Raw genomic sequence first — 24,744 nt, 5'->3', positions numbered from 1 at the left:
TGCAAGTGATGTTGCTGAGATGCTACAGGTCTATGGTAGGTTGTTGGTCCAAGAATTCCAATCTCAGCTGCTGAAACTCCAATACCAGGCTCAAAGCTTCATGATACCTGCACCAGATAAACAAACAAAAGGAAAATTCCCTTTGCTGATTCTTGTGCTGCATCTCTACAGCATTATTGCAGCTCCAAGGCTATCTCCAAGTTATCCATTGGTTCATTTTGTAGCTGCTGTGCCAAGAAGCAAACCTCACCTGGCTTGCAGTTGTTTTTTCCCTTTTTCCAAATCTGCTGGTACCTACACAATCAAGCATGAAAAGAAAAAAGAAACTATCTACTCTAATCCTTACCTCTAGGGGTAGGTTGATTGCTCTAGGAAGGCAATAAACAAGGGAGACTCTCCCCTTTACAAAACTCCTAACTATGAATTTATACATAGGGAGTTCTGTACTACTATTAATGGTATACAATTCAAGGAGGTTGTTTGATCATCTTCAATTTTGTCCTCCTAAAATTTGGCATCCCCATTTTGTCTAGGATGTAGTATCCTCTTGTTTCCTTAGGAAGCTGTTGAGCACTGTAGAATTGAACCATGATGTCTACACTGTGGCTATGCTTGGAAAGTGTATCTGCAACAAAATTAGCTTCCCTATAGATGTGCTTGCATTAAAAGAAATCCAGCAATATGATCAGCTCTTACAGGTCTGTGATGTAATTCCTGATAGTCCAGGGTGGTGTAATATCTTGTTTTAGCCATTTCACAAGTAATTCAGAGTCAAACTCTAGTAGGACCCTACTGTAGCCATGTTGAATGCACCAAGTAATGCCCAGAAGTGCAGCCTGTACCTCAGCTTGGTTGTTAGAACCAACTCCAAGTGGTGCAGCAAATGCATAAAGAATGTTTCCTTTGTGGTCTCTTAGGATGCCCCCAGCTCTAATTTTCCCAGGATTATTCAAAGCACTTCCATCGGTGTTAAATTTAACCACATTGTAAGTTGGTTTGTGCCAACTAACTTGGGTGATTTTCATCTCCTGACTGCAGCTTTCCACTATAATTATTAGCTCCTTCCAGTCACTTGGCCAGCTAAGGTAAGGGAAAGTTGTGAAGATCAGCATGTAAAGTTCTTTAATAACTGAGAACTTCACTCTAGTACTGCTTGACTTTTTTCCTCTATATTTGTTAGCACATATGTTCTTCCATAGATTCCAACAGATGAATATGGGGGTAGCTTGCATTAATAGTTTATGGACTTCATTATTTGGTTTAACCAACCACCATTTCATCAGAGTGCTCCTCATGGGGCTGCTGCTGTGATGTATACCCCAACAATCAGAGAAATAATTCCATATATGTCTAGCCATGTGTCCTGAGATGAATATATGATCTATATTATCCCATCCTGACCTGTAGCAACAAGAGCACTGAACAGGTGCATGACCAAATTTCTCAATACTTTCATTAGTGGGCAACTTGCTTCTGAGAGTTCTCCAAACTAGAAAGGATATCTTAAAAGGTATATTCTTATGCCATACATAAGTGTCAGTCATGGTTTTGTTCCTTTTTGGCCTGATCTTGTTCCAAGCTGAAGCACAAGTGAAGTTTCCATCTGAGGTCCGCTTCCAGTAGGCTGTATCTGGGATGTTAGGTTGATACTTGAAGGAAAAACTAAGAATCTTCTGTATCATATGTTGTGGTGCATGTTGCCTCACCTTCTCTTCATCCCATTCTCCATTCTTCAGGAACTTGGAGACAGTGGTATTGTTAAGTCTAGGTAGACACTCTTTGTGATAAGCTAGGGGGCCAATTCCTAGCCAATCATCCCACCAAAAACTGCAAGAGCCTGAGTTAAGGTGCCACTGTATATGAGGCTCAATCTCAGCTTTGTTTGTCATCATGTGTTTCCACATAATTGATTGACCAGTGTCCCATTTCTTGATTACTGGATTTGCCCTTTGGCAAAACTTGGCCCTCATAAAGCTCCCCCATAGAGTCTTCTTAGACCTGAAAATCCACCATTGTTTATATTGCATTGCTAGGCAGACATCTTTCAGATTTTTCATGCCAACACCTCCTTCATCTGTTGGGTAGCTGAGGGTCTCCCATGATGCCCAATGGTATTTTCTTTTTTCTTTGTCCCATCCCCAAAAGAAGTCTGCTATTAGGGACTTTATTTATTTGAGTGTAGTGGAAGTTGGAATCACAGCAGATAAAAGATGAATTGGGAGGGACTGCAACACATACTTCACAAGAGCAGCTCTCCCCCCATAACTGAGAATTTTGGTATGCCATCCTCTAATTCTGGATGTTACTTTGGACACCATACTAGTAAAGTATATGATCCTTTGACCTCCAATATATAAGGGGCAACCCAAGTAAGTAATAGGGCCATGAGTTGTTTTGAAACTAGTGGTAGAAGTGACCCTTTCAGTGATCTCAGGATCAGCATTCAAAGGGATCATGCACTGACTCTTTTGTGTGTTAATAAGCTGGCCTGAAGTCTGCTCATACACTTCCAGTGTCTTCATGATCAGCTTGAGAGAGTAACTACATGTTGAAGTGAAAATGATTATATCATCAGCAAAGCTCAAGTGATTAATTAATGGACCTTTCTTCTCCATGTGGAAACCTTTGTACAAATAGTGTTGATGAAGATTATTGAGCATTCTTGATAGTACCTCAGCACCTAAAATAAATAGGGCTGGGGATAGTGGATCTCCCTGTTTGAGGCCTCTTGTAGAGTGGAAGAAACCATGCCTACCTCCATTCACAATAACTGAATACCAGTTATTAGCCATAAGTCCCCAAACCATGTCAATAAATCCTTCTCCAAATCCAAACCTTCTCATGACTAGACATATAAATGCCCAGGACACCCTGTCATAGGCTTTGGCCATGTCTAATTTGATCACAACATTATCTCCAAGCTTTGGTTTTTTAATGCTATGAGTGATTTCCTGTGCCAACATAATGTTTTCAGATATACTTCTTCCCTTAACAAAACCTGACTGATTTTCAGAGATCAATTGAGGAAGAATAGGAGCAAGTCTGAGACATAGGATCTTTGAAATAACTTTATTGGTGAAGTTACTTAGTGATATAGGCCTGAAATCTGATAACTTATTAGGATGATCTACTTTTGGGAGTAGGACCAAACAAGCATGTGAGATGAACTTGGGAATAGAATGCCCACAAAAAAAGTATTTCACCAAATTGAATAAGTCTTCACTAATGATATCCTAGCAAGTTTGGAAGAACTTGCCATTAAAACCATCTAGACCTGCAACAGATACATCACTGAGGGAAAATACAGCTTCTTTCAGCACCTCTTTAGTTGGCATATCATTAAGAGCCTGGTTTTGATTATCTGTGATGGATTTAGGGATACATCTGTCAGCTGCATTTATGGACCTAATGAATAGGGTTTTCAAACCCTACCTTGATATTTTATGGTGGTCTTCATCAATGACATTTTGATTTACTCTTGGGGTAAGGAAGAACATAAGAGTCACTTGATAATTGTACTTCAAACCTAGAGGGATAGGCAATTGTTTTCCAAATTTAGTAAGTGTGAATTATCGTTGAAAGAGGTGGAGTTTCTTGGTCACATAGTGTCCGGTGATGGAATCAAGGTTGATCCTAAGAAAATGGAGGCGGAGAGGAATTGGCTTAGACCATTGACTCCTTCGAATATTAGGAGCTTTTTGGGTCTAGCCAAGTATTATAGAAGGTTCGTTGAAAGGTTATCTTCTATCTCATCTCCTATGACAAAATTGACTCAAAAAGGCAGAGTTTATATGGAAGGATGAGTGTGAGTGGAGTTTCCAAACTTTGAAAGATAAACTTACCTCTGCTTATATATTAACTTTACCGAAAGGATTAGAAGGGTTTGTGGTTTATTGTGATATTTCAAAGATTGGTTTGGATTGTGCCTTGATGCAAAATGGTAAGGTTATAGCCTATGTTTCTAGGAAATTAAAGTTGAACAAACATAATTACCCTACCCATGATATTGAGTTAGAGGTCATTGTATTTTCTCTAAAGATTTGGTGGCACTGCCTCTATGGGGTACATATAGATGTATTCACCGATCCCAAAAGTCTCTAATATGTGTTTATTCAAAAGGATCTCAATCTAAGGCAAAGTAGATGGCTTGAACTCCTCAAGGACTATGACATCAGTGTGTATAATCATCCAGGTAAAGCCAATGTAGTTTCCAATGCACTTAGTAGGATGTCTATAGGGAGTATGGCTTGTGTTGATGAAGGGAAGACGGAGTTGGTGAGAGATGTACACCGGTTGGCTAAATTAGGGGTAAAGTTGGGTAGTTCCAATGATGGAGGTGTGTCTGTTCATAAAGGGTCCGAATCATCTTTGATGATGTTAATTCAAAATAAGACCTTGATCCGAAATTAGTAGAGTTAAAGAAGTTGGTAAAAGAAAATAAAGTAGAAGTCTTTTCACAAGGGGGATATGGGGTACTTCACTCCCAAGACCGATTATGTGTTCCGAATATGGATGTCCTAAAGAGGTTGATCTTGAAGAAGGCTCATAATTCTTCATATTCTATTCACTCCAATTCCACTAAAATATTCCAAGACTTGAAAGACCTTTATTGGTAGGGTGGCATGAAAAAGGACATAGCAAGGTTCATGGTCGAATGCCCAAATTGCCATTAAATTAAGGCTGAACATCAAAGGCCAAGTGGCCTAGCAGAAGACATCAAAATCCCCAAAGTGGGAAGATGTGAACATGGAATTTGTAATGGACTTGACTCATACTCGGAAATGTCATGATTCGATTTGGGTGATTGTTGATAGAATTACTAAATCGGGACATTTCCTATCGGTCAAGACTTCTTATAGCATCGAGGATTGTGCTAAGTTGTATATTCGAGAGTTGGTAAGGTTGCATGGTATGACTTTGTCGATTATCTCGAATTATGGTACTCAATTCACTTCTCACTTTTAGAGATTGCTTCAAAGAGGTCTTGGCACCTAGGTGAAACTAAGTACCTCATTCCATCCTCAAACTAATAGGCAAGCCGAGCGAACAATTTAAACACTAGAGGATATGTTAAGGGCTTGTATGTTGGAGTTCAAAGGAAGTTGGGATGACCATCTACCGCTTATTGAATTCTCCTATAATACTAGCTTCCACTCAAGTATTAAGATGGCACTGTTTGAGGCTTTGTATGGGAAATGACATAGGCCACCAGTTGGTTGGTTCGAAGTGGGTGAGATGACCTTGTTGGGTCCCGATTTGGTGCTTTATGCTTTGGAGAAGGTAAGAGTCATTATAGAAAGGTTGAAAAAGGCTAAAATTATCAAAAGTCTTATTCTAATACTAAAAGAAAGGATCTTGAGTTTAGTGTGGATGATTGGGCGTACTTGAAGGTTTCTCCCATGAAGGGTGTAGTCAGTTTGGTAAGAAGAGGAAATTGAGCCCTAGGTATGTAGGGTATTATAGAATCTTGAGACATGTTGGTAAGGTTTCTTATGAGTTGAAAATGCCTTTGAAAATGCCTTTGGTTCATTCGGTGTTCCATATGTCTATGTTGAGAAAATGTGTGGGTGATCCTACTTCTATTGTCCCATTAGAAGTAGTGAATGTTAAAGAAAACATGACCAATAAAGAGGTCCTGATTGAAATTTTAGACCGGCAAGTTAAGAGATTGAGGAACAAAGAAGTTGTATCCATCAAAGTCCTTGGGAGAAATCAACAAGTTGAAAGAACTACATGAGAAGCGAAAGAGGATATGATGAAGCAATACCCTCATCTCTTTCATTCTACTCAAGATTAAGGTACTAAGTGAATCATGCTCAAATATTTTAGACTCCTACGTTTCAGATTTTCCTAAGTCTTCACTGCATGCATGTTCATGAAATTGAATTTTAAAGTCATGTTTTATGCTAAGTTTAAAGATCTTTTGTTTTATGCATTTCAAAGTGTCATTGTATTTCATGCTGGGTTGCCAGTCCTCATTCCGTGTCCTTTCTATGCTAGTTAAATTTCACTTGAGGATGAATATTCTCAAGTGGGATATCATAAGACCCCAAAAGTTGGAAAGTCCTAAAACAAGGAAGAAAGGATGAAATCCTAGAAAAATGCAGAAAACTGGCACCAATTGATGACCACGAAGGTCGTCACAGGCCGTGGTCCGCACCACAGCCTTGTGGAGAGCCACCGTGGGGGTGATCCTGAAAGTGAGTCCTGCAAGGAAGGGACCACAATAAGTAGTGCTCTTCGTGGTGACCCTTCCCCTAAAGCCCTTGGAAAACTTTCCAAGGTAGGGACCATGATTGACCACCACAGGTCGTGGAGCTCTTCACAGAACGTGGTGTGATCCATAGTGATCATTCATGTAGGCCCTCCTACAAGTCCTGCACCACGACCATAGTTCACAACCATGAAGCCCTCCACAGACTGTGAAGGTCTACGTGAGGAAGTACTGAGACTTTTCCTACAAACCCTAAAAATTTCTCCTCTAAGTCAATTACCATAAAACACCACCATGAGCCATGGTGATGATCACGCATCGTGATAGGTCCTCCGTAAAGCCCAGTTTGGCCAATTTTAAAAAGGGTATTTTGGTATTTTTCTGTGTTTTATCAGCAAAGTTAGGTCATTTTAGGGATTGAATCTAACCTATTGAAAAACCCTAAACCTTCCAAATCCCACATTCCTCATATTAAATCCCTCAAACAAAAACCATTTCTCTCAAGGTTTCCTCCATTCTCAAGTAAGGGAATCCTAGTAGCAACCCCTTATCTTATTAACTATGTGCCAGCATAGGAGCCCTTATAGGCTTAGGCTAGTGGATCTACAATAGCCCTAAATATTCAAGAAATAAATGAAGTTGACGGAGTTCTACCCCGCAAGTAGTCTCCCAGTGCTAATGTAGGGTGTTATATTTGATTTCATATAATAGCTCGCATGGTCTTAAATATCAGTTGTAGTCATCTTCCCACAAATGAATGTTTCAAATCATTATTACTTGATTATCCATGTATGCACTCACTTATCTACTTTACTTATAAATGTCATAATTTTTTTCATTACAATACACACTGTACTACCTACATGATATCACCATGTAGAGACCAGCGTTTCTCCATACTCACCTCCACGTGGCTAGTAGGATTCATAGAAGGCTACTATTATTGGTGAGTTTGTATGTTTTGGTAAAATATTCCTATCTTTTCTAGCTTATGATATGTAAAGACTTTGGTTACCTTTTTGGAAATTTTTGACACTTATCTTGAAGGTGATCTAGCACCATGTCCTAGCCCCCACCAAGTCTATGATGTACAGGTATTATTGGACATGTATAAGTAAGGTTTTACTAGTTGGATTCTCATTTGAATGTTTCCTCTAAGTCCCATTTTTCCCTTTTATTTACGCTTATTATTTGAATGTCATTACCTATGAAATTATAAATGAATGTTAAGAGGCTTGGGTGAGTTACCTCCGGGTGTCTCATTCAGTGTATCGCATCTAGACAATAGGCTAGGGTCGTGACAATACTGATCATAGGAGTATTTAGTATATTATGAGCTAGAGGTTCCTTAATTTGAGGCAGTGCAGTTGGATTGAGCTGAAGGATATTCATGATTGGGCTAGGCCCACCTTTAATACTGAGATTCATATCTTAGTCAAACTAGCTCGTTACTATCATCTCTTTTTTAGGGCTTCTCTACCATTGAAGCACCATTGAATTAGTTGACTCGCTTGGATGTTCTATTTGAAGTGTTTGAGGAGTGTGAGTTAAGCTTTTAGAAGCTCAAGGAACTACTCACCATCACTCTCACATTGACTTTTCTAGTAGAGGGCGAGGACTTCACAGTATATTATGACACATCTGACATTGGTTTGGGTTGTGTGTTGATGCAGCATGGTCGGATTATAGCATATGGGTCAAGGAAGCTTAAGTTGCATAAGCGCAACTACCTAACTAATGACTTGGAGTTGGCTGTAATAGTTTTGCGCTTAAGTTTTTGAGGCACTACTTATATGGAGTTTGTTGCAATATCTACACTGATCATAGGAGCCTCAGTACATTATTATCCAGAGAGACCTTAATTTGAGGTAGTGTCATTGGATTGAGCTCTAGAAGGACTACGGCCTCTCTATTCTCTACTATTTAGGCAAGGTGAATGTAGTAGCGTACTCCTTGAGTTAGAAGGAAGTGAGTATGGGTAGTCTATCCTTCCTATATTTTGTGGATCAACCTTTGGCTTTGGACATTCATTCCTTAGCCAACAGGATGATTCAACTTGATATTTTATATTTCGGACATGTGCTAGCCTATGTAGGAGTTCAGTCATCACTATTAGATCAGATTTATGGTCGATGGTTTGAGGATGAGTAGTTGGTAGCCCCCCTGATATTGTGTTTTTAGAGGTGAAGCCAGTTAGGCTACCTTTGATCTAGATGGGATATGGAGGTTTGATTGTCACCTATGTGTTCTGAGATTTGGGGGTTTGATCGACTTAATTATTACTAAAGCCCATGATCCAGATACTTTATTCATTCGGGCACTACTAATATGTATAGTAACTTGAGGCAGCATTTTTGGTAAAGCAGTATAAGGAGAGACATTGTAGATTATATGTCTCATTATTTGGGTTGTTAGTAGGTGAAAGCCGAGCATTTGAGGCTTGGTGTTGAGTTTTAGAGATTAGCCATTATTGAGTGGAAATAGGAGCATATCACCATGGACTTTATTGTGGGGTTGCCTCAGACTTCTAGAGGTGCTGATAGTATTTGGGTCATCGTTGATCGATTGACCAAGTCAACACACTTTCTTCCAATTTATACTTCCTTCGGTGCCAAGAGATTGGCTTGTATCTACATTTGGGAGGTGGTTCATCTTGATGGGGTGTCAATATCTATTATCTCATATAAGGGTTTACAGTTTACTTCCATCTTTTGTAGGACTTTTCAAGAGGAGTTGGGCACCCAAGTCGATCTTAGCACAGGTTTCCACTCATAGATTGATGGTCAGTCGGAGCATACTATTTAGGTTCTTGAGATTATGTTGCGGGCCTATGTATTGGACTTTGGAGGTCAGTAGGACCAATATTTTCCTTTGGCAAAGTTTGCATACAATAACAACTGTCGTTTTAGTTTAGATGGCCCTGTTTAAGGCCTTATATAGTAGGCATTGTCGCTATCTGATTAATTGGTTTAACAATAGGCCCAAGAAAGCTCAGAGTAGACACCAAAGTTATGCAAATTGAGGCATTGACCATTGAGATTTGTTTTTGGTGATAGACTGTTCCTCTAAGTATAGCCCATGAAGGGCGTGATGAGATTTGGGAGGCAGGGTAAGCTTAGCTCCAAATATATTAGGCCTTTTGAGATTTTGAGGACATTGGTGATATTGCCTATGAGTTAGCCTTTCCTCTAGCTTTCTCATCTATTCATCTAGTTTTTCATGTTTTAATACAGCGCTGGTATGTTGCGGATGATTCGTATGTACTCTAATATGACTAAATAGAGTTAGAGGATCATCTCACCTTTGTTGAGGAGCCAATTACCATCTAATCCACATATTTAAGGAAGTTTCAATCCATAGCCATTCTTGTGGTTAAGGTTTATTGAAGGCATCGTCCAATCAGGGAGGCTACATGGAAGATCGAGCAGTAGATATGGGAGCAGTTCCCCAGCTTATCTGAGCCCTCGGTACTTCTTAACACTTATTTTTGCAGATGAAAATTCATTTAGTAGCGGATGTTGTAATGACTCTCCAGGTAATTTTTGTGATAATGCATTCATTTCATCGTTTATAGTGTTCCTATAATGATCCAAAGTCATTCATAACTTGTCAGCACTAACTATTCGATTGCCTAATCTTTCATTTGGGTTTTAAACTCGTTTTCCTACTTTGGAGCTTCTGAAACTTGAAAAGATTATTTAGGTCAAAACTTCAAGTAAAAGACCTCAGAATAGAATTTTGACAGTTTTATCAGCTCCAAATGGCCATTTTAGGCTAGTAGAATAGTTGGCATGAGTTTCGAGGTTTTTGGGTGAGTTTAGACCATTAGGTATTTTAGCCTTTAAAATTTAGCCTAAGTTTGACTTTGATCAACATTCTTGAAAATATGCTCAAATAAAAATTCCATCAACACAGTTAGTTCCAGAATGTCAAATTTGGTCTGAAATGACATTTCATGCACTTCGTGAGGCTTCCGGTCGAATCCTATGGTCCTTGTGGAATTCAATTAAAAAATAACACTTGGTTGTGGGACCCACTCTTTGTCATAATGACCTTGTATGGGAATTTCGACTGCGTTGTTGAGTCAGGAACATTAATTATGGTGGGGTAGCATATCTCATTTGTACTTAGTTCTTTTAGTTCTTTACACTCGTGTACATCTCCTTTGTCAGATTCTATCTTTTTTATTGCCTTAGCTTTTCAAGCGCAAGTGGCCTATCATGCCTACTGAGTACCTATTGTTAGAAAATTAAGCAGGTTGAGGGTTTGAACATTTTTCTTTCGCTCGACTCTCTCAATGCTCTCAGATTTAAGAGCTAGAAATTAGATTTTGTTTGTAGATAGAATGAAATTGCATAGTTCTTAGTACTGGAAATTCATTTGAAATTATTTATAAACCAAATTGAATTTATTTATGATATAATTCCATGGAGAGGTCGAGAAACTGCTAAATTTATGTGATTTATCAAAATAACAATTGAGGGTAACTAGGTCTTCACTCTTTAAAAGAAAATATATAATTAAATGTTAAATTTGTTTGTTTTAGCAAAATAACAAAATGAAGAAATAAAATAGATATAAGCAAGGTGGGACGGGTTTAAAAATAGGAAAAAAAACTAATGGGGAGGAGTCAAGATGCATAGACTTCGTCATCTCAGTCTCTTTTTATGCAAAGAGGTAGAAAAGATTCCACCCTTCTAGCCTCGAGTAAAACTTCAACCTGCCCTGCTCCCACCCCCGCACCCCACCTTTTTCCACTTCTATCCCTAAGTGAGCTACATTTCCTTGGACTTGAGCTAAGGTACGACAAGGAATGTAGGAGCATGTCTGGTGTGCTGCATTGCCTTTGATTTGAAGTTTTGATTTCATCGGATGCTTTTCAATCCATATCTTGAGTCATCCAAGTCTGTTTTTGTGCAAAGAGGTAGAAAATATTCCGCCCTTCTAGCCTCGAGTAAAACTTCAATTTGCCCCGCCCCAACCCCCGCCCCCGCACCTCACCTTGCTCCATTTCTATCCCTATGTGAGCCACATAGCCATGGACTTGAGCTAAGGTGCGGCTAGGAATGTAGGAGCATGTCCGGTGTGTTGTATAGTCTTGGATTTGAAGTTTTGATTTCATCGCATGCTTTCAATCCATATGTTGAGTCATTGTCCATGGGATATATTCCCAATAAATTTTCATAGTGCTGAAAATTAACTGCAATCAAAATAAATAAATAAAAAAGTAATTTTATAGATAAATCTTTAATGAGTACAATTCTGTTGTTCTCTCGATTCTTCTCTCCTAATATGTTTCTGTAATTTGATGGCCAGAAGTAGTATAGTTCTCGAATGTAGGATGATGTATACTTCCTTAAAAAATGTTTGGTCTCCAAAAATATCGAAAAGCACTTTGTCGTTTCAAGTTAATCGCCAAGAAGAACTCTGTTGACCACTTCTTTAAAGGACTATGTAGTTGATGTTGTAGCTTTCCCCAATGCTCGCAGAATGTTCTAAGAAAATTATGTAACCATCATATTTATAGTTGTAGGAGAGAGGCAGTTCAAATGTGGTTGAACTCTTTTGCCTTATTTTGATTGGTTCATTTAAGTCATCCAGCTTATCACAAATATTATGTGATAAGGTTGCTTTTTGATTGGTTGTTGAACGTTGGCAGGATTGTCAAATCATTTGAATACATGTCATCCTCTTGTTGATCTTGAATTTAAATGGATGCCAAGTCACAATGACATGTGGCATGAGCTTGGGCCTTATGATGAATGGAATTTGGACTTGAAATTAATAAAAGGAAAAATTACTTGATTGAGTGCTTTTTAAAAATTAATTACCAATTTTAGCGATATTTTTTATTTATTATTATTTATAGCAATATATAGCAATACTATGATAAATCTACACTTGTATTAAAAGTGAATTATGCATACAATATAAATGTATTATAAGTGTTTTAAAATATATATTATGTTTGTGTAGTAAGAACTAACATAAAGTATTATAAATCTATTAAAATATGTGATAAATGTATTATCCATCTATAAAACTTGTATTATATATGTTTTATAAATAGTTCTCTGCAATATGTATTAAAATTGTATTATAAATGTATTATAAGTGTTCACTGAAAAAAATATTTATTGCTGTAAATGGTAAATATTTTCTTAATATTGTATATTTATGTAAGTTTCCCTTAATAAAATGGACTTATTGATTTTTGAAGCCCAAATTAATTATTCAAACCAAATAAACCTGGATTTAATCCAAATTTTATATGAATTGAATCCAACAAAATTTATGTGTCTACAGATATCCCTACTTCAAAATTTGTTAAGTGTAGATTTAATGAAATGAGACGAGGCTTGAAGCATCTGAAGACAAAGAGCCGACATATTTCGTTTTCACCTTTTTAATGTGCGTTCACACTTGTTGTGAAGTGTAACTTGTGCATCATTTTGATTCCAAAATAGCTTTGATCACTTTCTTTGCAAAGAAGTCCATTTTCAAATGTAGAGCAACTATAATTTATTGTGTACTCCACGTATGACAACACACTTGATTATTTTCACTTGCAATCTGACATTTAAGCAAAACTCTCATTTGAATCCTTTTTTATATGTATTGGCAATTATAATATCTCTATCTTTGACACATCAAAAATTCCTTCATTAGCGGCGTACGGCTACTTGAACAACTTCATTCCTTCTTCTTTTTTTTTGTGTGTGTTTGCATAGACTTTGCACTTAAATTGAATTCACACAAATTGAAAATCAATTAACACAGCAATGCCAGTTTGATTGGGCCTCTTGGTGCCGGAATTAGTTAAGAACTCTTTTTGAACGAGAATTCTGTTGGGGGGAGGAAGCACCATAACTATAGTTTGATATGATGAAAATAATAAAAATAAATTGGACACGAGAATTTTACGTGGAAACCCCTCTAAAAGATAGAGGGGAAAAACCACGGGGTAGAAGGATCTCACTATTTTAATATGGAGTACACAGCTCTCAAATACAAGGAGAAAACAACAATAAACACTTCTCTCTTGTAAAAGGAACAACTACTAAAGAGGACACTCAAGACTAAAATATTTATCTTGGTGTATAACTCTCTTTGTATTCTTACTCTCTCTTTTTGGGATGGGATAAATGAGGGCAAGAGGTCTTCTATTTATAGGAAACTAGAAACGCGTAAAATCCGCGTATTGAACCTCCCTTTTTGACTACGCGTTCAAAATGCGTTTTGTTCCTTTTTTTGACTACGCATTCAAAACGCGTTTTGTTTCTTTTTTGACTACGCGTTCAAAACGCATTTTGACTATCTTGCATTCTCCCACTTGAAGATTTAATTGAGAATCAATTAAGTCTTCACACCATCCTTTCTACCCAATTACTGCAATGTTACATTTCTGCTAGGCCAATAGAAGATCGACACCATATGAACTTGTTACTGTTGATCGGCTTCGTAAACATATCTGCCAGGTTGTCATTAGTGTGAATTTTCTGAATATCCACACTGCCTTCTTCCACCTTCTCACGAACAAAGTGATACTGAACTCGTATGTGCTTTGTCCTTGAATGAAATGCCGGATTCTTTGCGAGATGCAAAGCGCTCTGACTGTCACAAAACAAAGCAACCTTCTCTTGTTTGTGCCCGAGCTCCTCTAGTAACATCTGCATCCATATTGCCTCTTTGCTAGCTTGTGTAGCTGCTACATATTCTGCTTCCGTCGTAGATATAGCCATGATAGATTGCAGTTTTAAAACCCAGCTTACAGCTCCTCCAGCAAGAGTAAACACATAACCTGTGGTGAACTTGCTTTTATCAAGATCACCTGCATAATCTGAATCAACATAACCTTTAACATTAAAGTCTGATCCTCCATAACACATTGTAACATCTGAGGTACCCTTGATGTATTTCAAGATCCTCTTAACAGTATTCCAATGCTCTCTTCCAGGATTAGCCATGTATCGACTAACCACTCCCACTGCTTGTGCAATGTCAGGTCTTGTACATACCATAGCGAACATTAAACTTCCCACTGCTGATGCATACGGTACTCGAGACATCTTCATCCTCTCTGCTTCATTGCTAGGACACATACTTGAGGATAACTTGAAATTAATAGGAAGTAGGGTAGAAATTGACTTACAGTCTTGCATCTTGAAGCGTCTCAAGATTTTCTTCAAGTAGTTGTTTTGAGAAAGCCAAATCTTCCTATTATCTCTGTCTCGGTGAATTTGCATCCCTAGAATCTTGTTTGCTGGTCCCAAGTCCTTCATTTCAAACTCCCTAGCCAACTGTGCCTTTAAATTTGTGAGACGATCTTTGTTGGGGCCTGCTACCAATATGTCATCAACATACAACAGCAAAATAACAAAATCTTCATCACCAAATCTCTTGTAATAAACACAAGGATCTGAACTATGTCTGTTGTATCCAAGGCTTATAATGAAGGAATCAAATCTCTTATACCAACATTTTGGCGCCTGTTTGAGACCGTATAGAGATTTGTTCAACCTGCAAACCAAGGTCTCTTTTCCATGTTCTTCAAAACCTTCTGGTTGGAGCATATAAATTTCTTCTTCAAGTTCTCCATGAAGAAATGCAGTTTTGACATCTAACTGCTCCAAGTACAAGTCAAATGTAGCACACATCGCCAGGATCACTCGAATTGTTATGAGTCGAACCACCGGAGAAAATATCTCATTGAAGTCTATACCTTCTTTCTGAGCGAATCCTTTCACCACCAATCTTGCACGATACTTCTCCACTTGATCATTACCATTGCGTTTGATCTTGTAGACCCATTTGTTTCCAATGGCCTTCCTTCCTTGTGGTAATTGAACAAGATCCCATGTTTTATTTTTATGGAGAGCTTCAATTTCTTCTTGCATTGCTGCTACCCACAGAGATGATTCTTGGCCTTTCATAGCCTCGTGAAAAGTTGAAGGCTCTCCATCTTCTGTTAGTAGACAGTATGCAATATTACTCTCCATAGAATAATCTGAGTGCCAAGCTGGTTCTCTTCTCTCCTTAGTTGACCGTCGAACTTGTGGAGTTTCGATCTCAGCTTGCTCTTGTTCTTCGTGCTCTAGTGCTACTTCAGAAGAAACTGGAACTTCTTCTATTTCTTCAACTTCAATTGTAGTAGTCTCTGATTTTTCTTTTGAAGTGCTACCTTCTTTTGCTTGTATCTTGTTTTCAAAAAATACAACATCCCTGCTGATTACCACCTTGCGGGCTGTGGGATCCCACAAGCGATACCCTTTGACTCCATCAGCATACCCTAAGAAAATGCATTCCCTGGATTTTGGATCCAACTTCGATTTTTCTTGGGTGTTGTACATAACATAAGCAGGACTTCCGAATATATGTAAGCGAGAATAATCAGCTGGTTTTCCTGTCCACATCTCCATTGGCGTTTTCAGATCAGTTGTAGTTGATGGTGACCGATTGATCACATAACAGACGGTTTTGACTGCTTCTGCCCAAAATGGTTTTTCCAACCCTGCAGTTGCCAACATAGCTCTTGTCCGTTCCAACAAGGTTCTGTTCATCCGCTCTGCTACTCTATTTTGTTGTGGAGTATATGCCACTGTGAACTGTTGTTTAATACCTTCTTGTTTACAGAAGTTATTAAATTCATCACCAGTGTATTCTCCTCCATTATCTGCCCTCAAACACTTGATCTTTTTCTCAGATTCAAGTTCCACCCGCGCTTTGAATTCTTTGAAAACTGAAAAAACATCTGTCTTCCTCTTGATTGGATACACCCAACTTCTCCTGGAGTAATTATCGATAAATGATATGAAATATTTCGCTCCTCCTAGAGACTCCACCGGTGCTTGCCAGACATCAGAGTGAACCAGATCTAGTATTTCCTTGCTCTTAGCAGAGGAACTGCTAAACTTCAGTCTATTTTGCTTACTGGTAACACAATGCTCACAAAAGGGTAGTGATACCTTTTTGAGCCCTGGAAGAAATTTTTGCTCAGCAAGAATCTTCAAACCTCGTTCTGACATATGGCCAAGTTTACGATGCCACATCATCGTTGATTCTTCAAATGAACTTGCTGACGCGGTTGATGCTTCTCCTTCTTGGTGTGTTTCACCTTTAAGCACATATAGATTTGCCACAAGTTTTTCTGTTTTCATCACTACAAGCGCTCCTTTGGATATTCTCATGACTCCACCATGAGTCTTATACGAACATCCATTATCATCTAGTTGTCCTAAAGACAATAGATTCTTCTTCAAGTCTTTTACATGTCGTACCTCCTGGATGGTGCGTACCGTGCCATCATACATCTTTATTTTGATGGACCCAATACCAATAACATCCAAAGCATGATCGTTTCCCATGAACACAGACCCTCCTGAGATAGGATTATATTGATGGAACCATTCTCTCCTGGAAGTCATGTGCCATGTTGCTCCTGTGTCCATGATCCAGACATCAGCGAAATATTTTCTGCCTTCATTATTTGATATTGCCTCACTACATAAAATATCGCCATCATCCGAGGTACATGCAACATTCCCTTGAGCATTTGATGGCTCAGGGTTTTCACTCTTCTTCTTGAACCGACAATCTTTCTTGAAATGCCCTTTCTTGCCACAGTTGTAGCACTTGATATTCTTCTTACTTCTTGATTGAGATCTGCCATGATTGTGACTCCCACTGGGGCCACGTTCCGTTGGTCTTCCTCTCACCATCATCAAAGCTTCAGCTTGCTGCGAACTTGCTTGTCTGTCTTCCTTATTTTTGCGCCGATTTTCTTCTTCCAAGACAGCGGCTGCAATTTCATCAAAAACTAGACTGTCTGTATTGTTCGTCAGGTTGATGATGAGTTGATCATACGAGTCAGGCAGACTTTAAAGTAGAAGCTCCGCACATTCAGTCCCCTCTATTTTGCAACCCATTGTTGTAAGTTGCGAAAACAGAGTATTCAAAGTATTGATGTGTTCAGTAACTGACATGGACTCTGCCATTCGAAGAGTATACAATCTTCTTTTTAAAAAGATTTTATTATGCAAAGACTTGGCCTCATACAACCCCGTAAGAGTATCCCATATTTCTTTCGCCGTCCGCTTTTCCGCCACACTAGACAACACTTGATCAGCTAGTGCCAAGTATAGATCAGCAACTGCATTGCTGTCTATGTCGTTCCACTTGCTGTCATCAACAAAGTCTGTGGGTCTGCCTTCAATTGCAGCTAAACAATTATCTTTTTTCAGTATTGCTTTTATTTTCATTTTCCATAATGAGAAATTAGTCCCATTGAATTTCTCAACGTCAAACTTTGTTGTACTCGACATTGTTATTTGCTTCACACCCTTCTAGATCGTTTCTGAATAATTTTGCGAACAACCGTGACAAACTGCACCGTCACCGAAATTTACTATTTACGTGAATAGTACTATTTACCGAATTTTACTATTCACGAAAAGTTACTATTCACTGATAGTACCTTCGCATAAAATAGACAGAATAACCGAGGGCTCTGATACCACTGTTGGGGGGATGAAGCACCATAACTAAAGTTTGATATGATGAAAATAATAAAAATAAATTGGACACGAGAATTTTACGTGGAAACCCCTCTAAAAGATAGAGGGGGAAAATCACGGGGTAGAAGGATCTCACTATTTTAATATGGAGTACACAGCTCTCAAATACAAGGAGAAAACAACAATAAACACTTCTCTCTTGTAAAAGGAACAACTACTAAAGAGGACACTCAAGACTAAAATATTTATCTTGGTGTATAACTCTCTTTGTATTCTTACTCTCTCTTTTTGGGATGGGATAAATGAGGGCAAGAGGTCTTCTATTTATAGAAAACTAGAAACGCGTAAAATCCGCGTATTGAACCTCCCTTTTTGACTACGCGTTCAAAACGCGTTTTGTTCCTTTTTTTGACTACGCGTTCAAAATGCATTTTGTTTCTTTTTTGACTATGCGTTCAAAACGCGTTTTGACTATCTTGCAAATTCAACTCAAGTTCGGACTGTTAACCTTAAAAAAAGAGGTGCATTGTACCTAATTTTTTAATCATCAACTTTGCCTTTATATAGTTCTATAGTTCTCTGCAGGTTCTCCTCCTCTTCGCCATGTCATTAGCCTTGCTAGCCGGACGAACTGGTGGCCTTAGAACGAAGGATCTGACCAAAAAGATCCACCAGATATCACGTTGAACGATTTCATGTGTCACTTTCTTACTGCTTGGCAAGGCTAAGAGTGACCGCATTCCATCTGGCTTGGTGAGATTGACACTAGGAGTAGCCCTTTCAGACTTTGCTGAGTAAACACTTGGCACCTCTCCCGAAAATATGTATTCCCTGATGTAGGAGGAATAGAATTTTGAGCTGCTTGATCCTACAGAAATGAAACTCAATTTCCTGCCATATATCAAAATTTCAGATCAAAATTCCCTCCAGATTGATTAGAATTAATTTTTCAAGTCAATTTCCAAATCTGATATGTCTGTTTTGCAGCTTTTCTTTCCTTCCATATATCAAAATTACAGATCAAAACTCCACCCTGATTGATTAGAATTAATTTTTGAAGTCGACATCCAAATGTGATGTCTATTTTGTAGCTTTGCGGGGATGTGGTAGAAAATTCATAACTCGGAGTAGGAATTTTGAAATCATGAGCTTCTTGTTCTATTGGAAAGTCAACTTGAAGAACTACGATATATGTAAAACTCACGGTCAAAGGCTTTATGGATTAGTACATATATTGCTTCGAAGTCAGCTCATGATTCTGTCTTGCTCGGCTCTTCAGCTTCATGCGTCTGTAGTATAAAATTAATAACTCTTAGTAGAAACGTTGGAATCAGGAGATCCTTGTTCCGTTGAAAATAAAACTCGAAGAACTACTATACGTGTAAAAATAACGGCCAAAGGTTTAATGAATTGGTACAGATATTGCATCGAAGTCAGCTCATAATTCTGTCTTGCTCGGCTCTTCAGCTTCGCGCATCTCTGGTAGAAAATTTATAACTCGGAATGGGAATGCCAAAATCATGATCTTCTTGTTCCGTTGGAAAAAGACTTAAAGAAATACAATATGAAAAGAAATCACGGCCAGAGGCTTTATGGATTGGTAAGATATTGCTTCGAAGTCAGCTCATAATTCTGTCTTGCTCTGCTCCTTAGCTTCACATGTATGTAATAGAAAATTCATAACTCGGAGTAGGAAAGCCGAAATAATGATCTTCTTGTTCCATTGGAAATATGTTTAAAATAACTACAACACGTTTAAAAATCAAGGCCAAAGGATTTACATATTGGTACAGATATTGCTTCGAAGTCAACTCACAATTCTGTCTTGCTCGGCTCTTCAGCTTTGCACGTCTGTGGTAGAAAATTCAAAACTTGGAATAGGACATTGGAATCATGATATTCTTACTTCATTGGAAAGAGGACACCAAGAACTACAACATATACAAAAATTATGTCTAATTACTTTCTGTATTTGTGCATATAATTAATTAAAGTTAAGACGTCTGTGCAACTTTGCGCAATCTTGCGTATCTTGAGCCTAGAGCGTCCAAATCGTGAGCTTTTTAATCATATAGACAACCAAACCTCAAGGAGTACATCTCTTACAAACATGGAAGATTAAATCAGCCTAAACAAATAATTGAAGTTGACACTATGATCTGGCACGTCGTGTCTTTGGTCAGCATGCTTCATGAATCTTATTTTCTTCTTCTTGATTTCTTTTTCAAGCTTGCAAGGTAGCTCAAAGGGTCTCGATATCAGACTAAGATGATGCACAAGATGTGGATGTTCTGAAGTTCTGAGCCACGGGCAGCAAGCAACACCTTCATGTGAAGGAAAGATTTGTTGTAGTCGATCATGTCCATCATGAATCTACTCCTTTTCCAAGAACCACACATACTTGATTTTTATATTTTCTCAAAGCTCATCATAGATAATTATTAAGGTGATTGGAGCCTCTCTTTTATTTCAAGGAAGACGGCTTCTCTCATAGAATCTTAAACCAACATTTTCAAAATTAAATGGGGCACTCAAGATAAATCGTCAACAAGACTTGGCTTCTGATTATTTTCATGACTTAGGTTTTGTAAATGATGAGGTATAGTCATCTCCGTGTCACCCTTTTTTGTATCCATTGATGTATCAAACTCTTGCAATATTTGAGCAATAAAGTTCTTCTTTTCTTTTTACTTCATCACAAATTTTCATCTTCTTTCAACTATGTATGCCTCTATATTTCAAAGAGTGTGATGAATGGATAAACCCATAATTTTCTTCATTATTATTTTTCTTTGGGTCGTATCCAATTTAAACTCATGTAGTCCAAGAGTAACATTTAGTTTAGGCTCGTGCATTAAGGAGCATTTCAACTTGCAGTTTAGGCTCGTGCATCGAGGAGCGATTAAACTTGCAGTTTAGAGTCGTGCATCAAGGAGCATTTGGGGGAAGAATTCTATCAATGCAATTTTTCTTCTAACCCTTTGTGGTGAAGCCTTGTTGCACTTCAATTTGGTGTTGGATTTGGATTTTATGCTTTTGCATATATGAAGTTGATTTCCACTAGATCTTATGTAGACATTTAAAAGTCACAGTTTAGATGTCTCTTGATACTTTTGTCTTTTGCGAGCGACCAAAGTCCAAGTGTCACCATTCTTGTCATTCGAGAAGTCATGTAAGTGTACGTTACTTGTAAGTGCTTCCATCCCAAGGCGCAAGATAAAAAAATTGTAATGCTTTGTTATTTTGAAAACTTTTTAAAACGTATTTTATAAATACAAACTTATTCAGTTCAAAATTTCTTTTGTTTTTGTTGTTTTAGTGTAATATTAAAAACATATCTACTTATAGGGTTCTAGATTTGGAAATCGAAACATATAATTTAATTTTATTATAAAAGATATGATTGATTCTATAACGTTCAATTCGATTAGTTCAATCGATTGTCAATGAACATTGACACCCCTAGAAAAATGTTGTTATCAAGGTTTTCTTTGTCAAAGAGCAATGTGGCGTTATTAGACAAGCGTTACAATCAGTAAAAGTATGTTTTTCTTATGGTTTTACTCCTCGTAACAAGATTATGTGGCTATAAGGAAATTGGCTTAATTAATCGTTGACGTTTGAGTAACATTTTGATTCAAGTAATCCAACAATTCCTGAAAATAACTTCAAAGTTGTTTACAAGCAATTCAATATTAGCTTCAAGATAAATAAAAACACTAAAAGAGAGGCAATAGTATTTAATTCTGTATTTAAAATAGCATGTTAAATTTACTTCTTTATTCATGACTCTCTCCATTAAAACATGTACATATATAAAAATATTCTCCTCTAATTAACTGATTAAATATATTATTTCCGCAAGCCAAAAAATAAAGAGTAAATATATATGTACGTAATGTGTTAATTAGATAAAATGATAGGTGTCAAAGGAAAAACGGGAATTGGATGGAATGGAACTTTTTATGGAGTTTTGAATGGAAAGAAAAAACATGGATCACCCATTGTTTAGGAAGTTTTAACTGTCTGGACTCCAAATAACAATTCCTAAAATTTCTCTACTCCAGACTTCTTTTTTCCATTTCCTTACTCAAATCATGGTTGTCAAATTTACACACTCAAGTAACTCTGACCAATTTGTCAAGTTCAAGTGAATAAGAGGAATAAACAGAGGGAAAACAAAAATAATAACAAATAAAACACCAAAGAAAAGCTCTCGGTGTAACATCTCTGCCTTGGCTTGGGATCCAGGGCAGAGATCTTTTTAATCTCTGTCTCTATTCCGGACTCAATCCAAAATGGCGTTTCAAGATTTTGATCAAATTTCTGAGCGGAGAAAGCTCGAAAGGCAACAAAAGATGAAGAAGAGGATCATAATTGCTGTTGTATTGCTACTCCTCATTCTCATTGCTGTTGCTGGTGCTGTTGTCTATATTGTTGTGTTTAAGAACAAGAGTGCTGATGCCTCCGCCAGCAAATCTAACAAAAACGCATCAACACCTCCTCCAAAAGAACCAGCCACACCTGAAACGCCACCTCCTAAGGCTAATGCATCACCACCTCCATCTTCTCCTTCTGAGGCAGATACAGCACCACCTTCGGATGAAGATGTTGCTGCAGCTCCTCCACCAAATGAGGATGGTGTTGCAACAGCACCGTCTGGGGATGCAGCACCTCCTGCACCATCACCCCAAGAGGGTGATAATGCAGCAGCCCCAGCCCCTTCACCACAAGGTGAAGGAGCTATGGGAGCAATATGTGCGGCCACAGATTTTAGTCAAAGTTGTGGGGATATTCTATCAAAAGTTTTACAAGAAAATGCCTCTGGTGCTCAACCCACTGATCTTTTCAAGGCAACTGTATCTGCAGCTATCGATGAGATTGCTACCGGCATTGTAGAACTGGACAAAATCAACAAGGATATCCCAGAGAAGGCAGTTGCCCATGACGATTGCATGGCCCTCCTTGCTGATGCCAAAAGAGACTTGAACGCATCCATTTACATGCTTGATGGAGGCATTAATGATGTCGCCACAACAACAGTTGAACTCAATAACAAGTTAAGTGCAGCCTTGACATACCAAGGCATGTGTGTGGATGGATACCCTGAAGCAGACCAGTCCACGGTGCAAACCGCCTTGAAGAAAACAGAGGAACACACCATCAATTCTCTCGCTGTTGCCTCCGGGTTGTCATCATCATCCCCTCAACCAAATAATAGTGCTAAGAGACGTCTTCTAACAACACGATTAGGTGTTCCCACATGGATTAATCAAGGTGATCGGAGAATGTTGGATGAAGAAGGCAAAGATATGATGGGATTTATAAACATGACTGTTGCAAAAGATGGTAGTGGTAATTTTAGTACCATAAATGAAGCTCTAAAGGCAGTTCCTCAAAGCTTTGAAGGAAGGTACAATTTTTTACTCCATTTTTTTTATTTACAAACTTTATCTAATCCAATTAATAGATGAGTCTTTTTTATTTTCTTATATTATGATGACAATGCAGGTTCTTTATTTATATTAAAGAAGGAGTTTATGAAGAGAATGTAGTTGTGACACAAGTCAATCTTACATTTATTGGAGATGGATCCCAAAAGAGTATCATCACCGGGAGCAAAAACATTGTGGACGACCTCACAACATACCAAACTGCAACCGTTGGTAAGTTAATTGAAAACGACTCATTGAGTTAAAACGTATCTGACAATATAAACAGGGGCGGATCTAGGGTATTGAGTAGGTTTCATGGGAACCCAATAACTTTTAACCGAACCCTATATTTTAAGATATTCAACCATGACCGATGAAATAATCTCTTTGGAGCTTTGTAGAAGTGGATTATCCTTTCATTCTTGTCCTTCTAATTTCTAGTGAACATTAACATTAGGGGTCATTTGGTTGATAGCTTTATATAATTAATCTCAGCATATAAGATACAACGTTTAATTAACGGTATAAGAAAAGAACTAATGTTTTATATTGTTTTATCATTACATTTGTTGCATCATATTGTAAAGTCGATTTTATTATTCTTTTTTTCCCCTATGTTTTGTGCAGCTATTTCAGGAAATGGATTTTTTGCATATAAGATAGGATTCCGAAACACCGCGGGTCCTGAAAAATTACAAGCAGTGGCTCTCCGAGTCCAAGCTGATCATGTAGTATTTATGAATTGTCGCATGGAGGGTCACCAAAGTGTGATCTATGCTCAAGCCTATCGACAGTTCTACCGCGGATGTTACATCACAGGCACAGTTGACATCATCTCAGGCAACGCGGCAGCTGTGTTCCAAAACTGCCAATTTTACCTAAGGAAACCAATGGATGACCAAAAGAATGTCATTACCGCACAAGGAAGGTTGCACAAGCGCCAAACCACAGGGACCGTCTTGCAAAGTTGTAGCATTTTCGCAGACGATACACTTGAGCCTGAAAAATCAAAGTTCAAGAGTTACTTGGGTCGACCAATGAAGGAATACTCGAGGACAATTGTAATGGAAACAGACATAACTGATGTTATTGATCCGGAAGGATGGGAGGCTACTAGCGGGGACTATGCATTGAGCACTCTATATTTCGGGGAATACAGCAACAGAGGAGCTGGATCTGAAACCGGCTCTAGAGTTAAGTGGGCTGGATATCAAGGCTCAATAAGTAAGGAAATCGCGTTGAATTACACTGTTGAATCCTTCTTACAAGGCCAAACTTGGTTGAAGGAACTCGATGTTCAAGTTCGTTATGGCCTTTCCAACTGATCATCATCATCAATCATCATGTCAAATTAATCTTTCTTCCTCTTAATTCCATGTCAAATTATGATCATCTTCATCTTAGTTATCTTTAATTTAGTTTGTTCTTAAATTATCATCTTGTACAAGTAGTTCTAAACTATCTGCGCTTAATGGGAAAAAAATTTCTAAAACGTACGTTAGTACGTACATTATTACAAAGAAGCTATATATACTGAATAATTGTAATGAATACTATTCATTCTCTAATTCTCACTTGCGCG

The 24,744-nt window shown here is 38.0% G+C and overlaps 1 protein-coding gene across 1 annotated transcript; it reads left to right on the top strand.

Moving 5' to 3' along the window:
* Positions 1-22,025: 22,025 nt before the first annotated feature.
* On the top strand, positions 22,026-24,487 carry LOC129893031 (probable pectinesterase/pectinesterase inhibitor 13). Its single transcript, XM_055968521.1, has 3 exons — positions 22,026-23,140; positions 23,239-23,393; positions 23,790-24,487. Exons 1-3 carry the CDS (start codon positions 22,026-22,028, stop codon positions 24,485-24,487), a joined length of 1,968 nt encoding a protein of 655 aa, XP_055824496.1.
* Positions 24,488-24,744: the final 257 nt, after the last annotated feature.

The sequence above is a fragment of the Solanum dulcamara genome, chromosome 6 (assembly GCF_947179165.1).
Source record: "Solanum dulcamara chromosome 6, daSolDulc1.2, whole genome shotgun sequence".
In the NCBI taxonomy this organism is placed as follows: Eukaryota; Viridiplantae; Streptophyta; class Magnoliopsida; order Solanales; family Solanaceae; genus Solanum; species Solanum dulcamara.
This window is presented reverse-complemented; position numbering and strand designations above follow the sequence as displayed.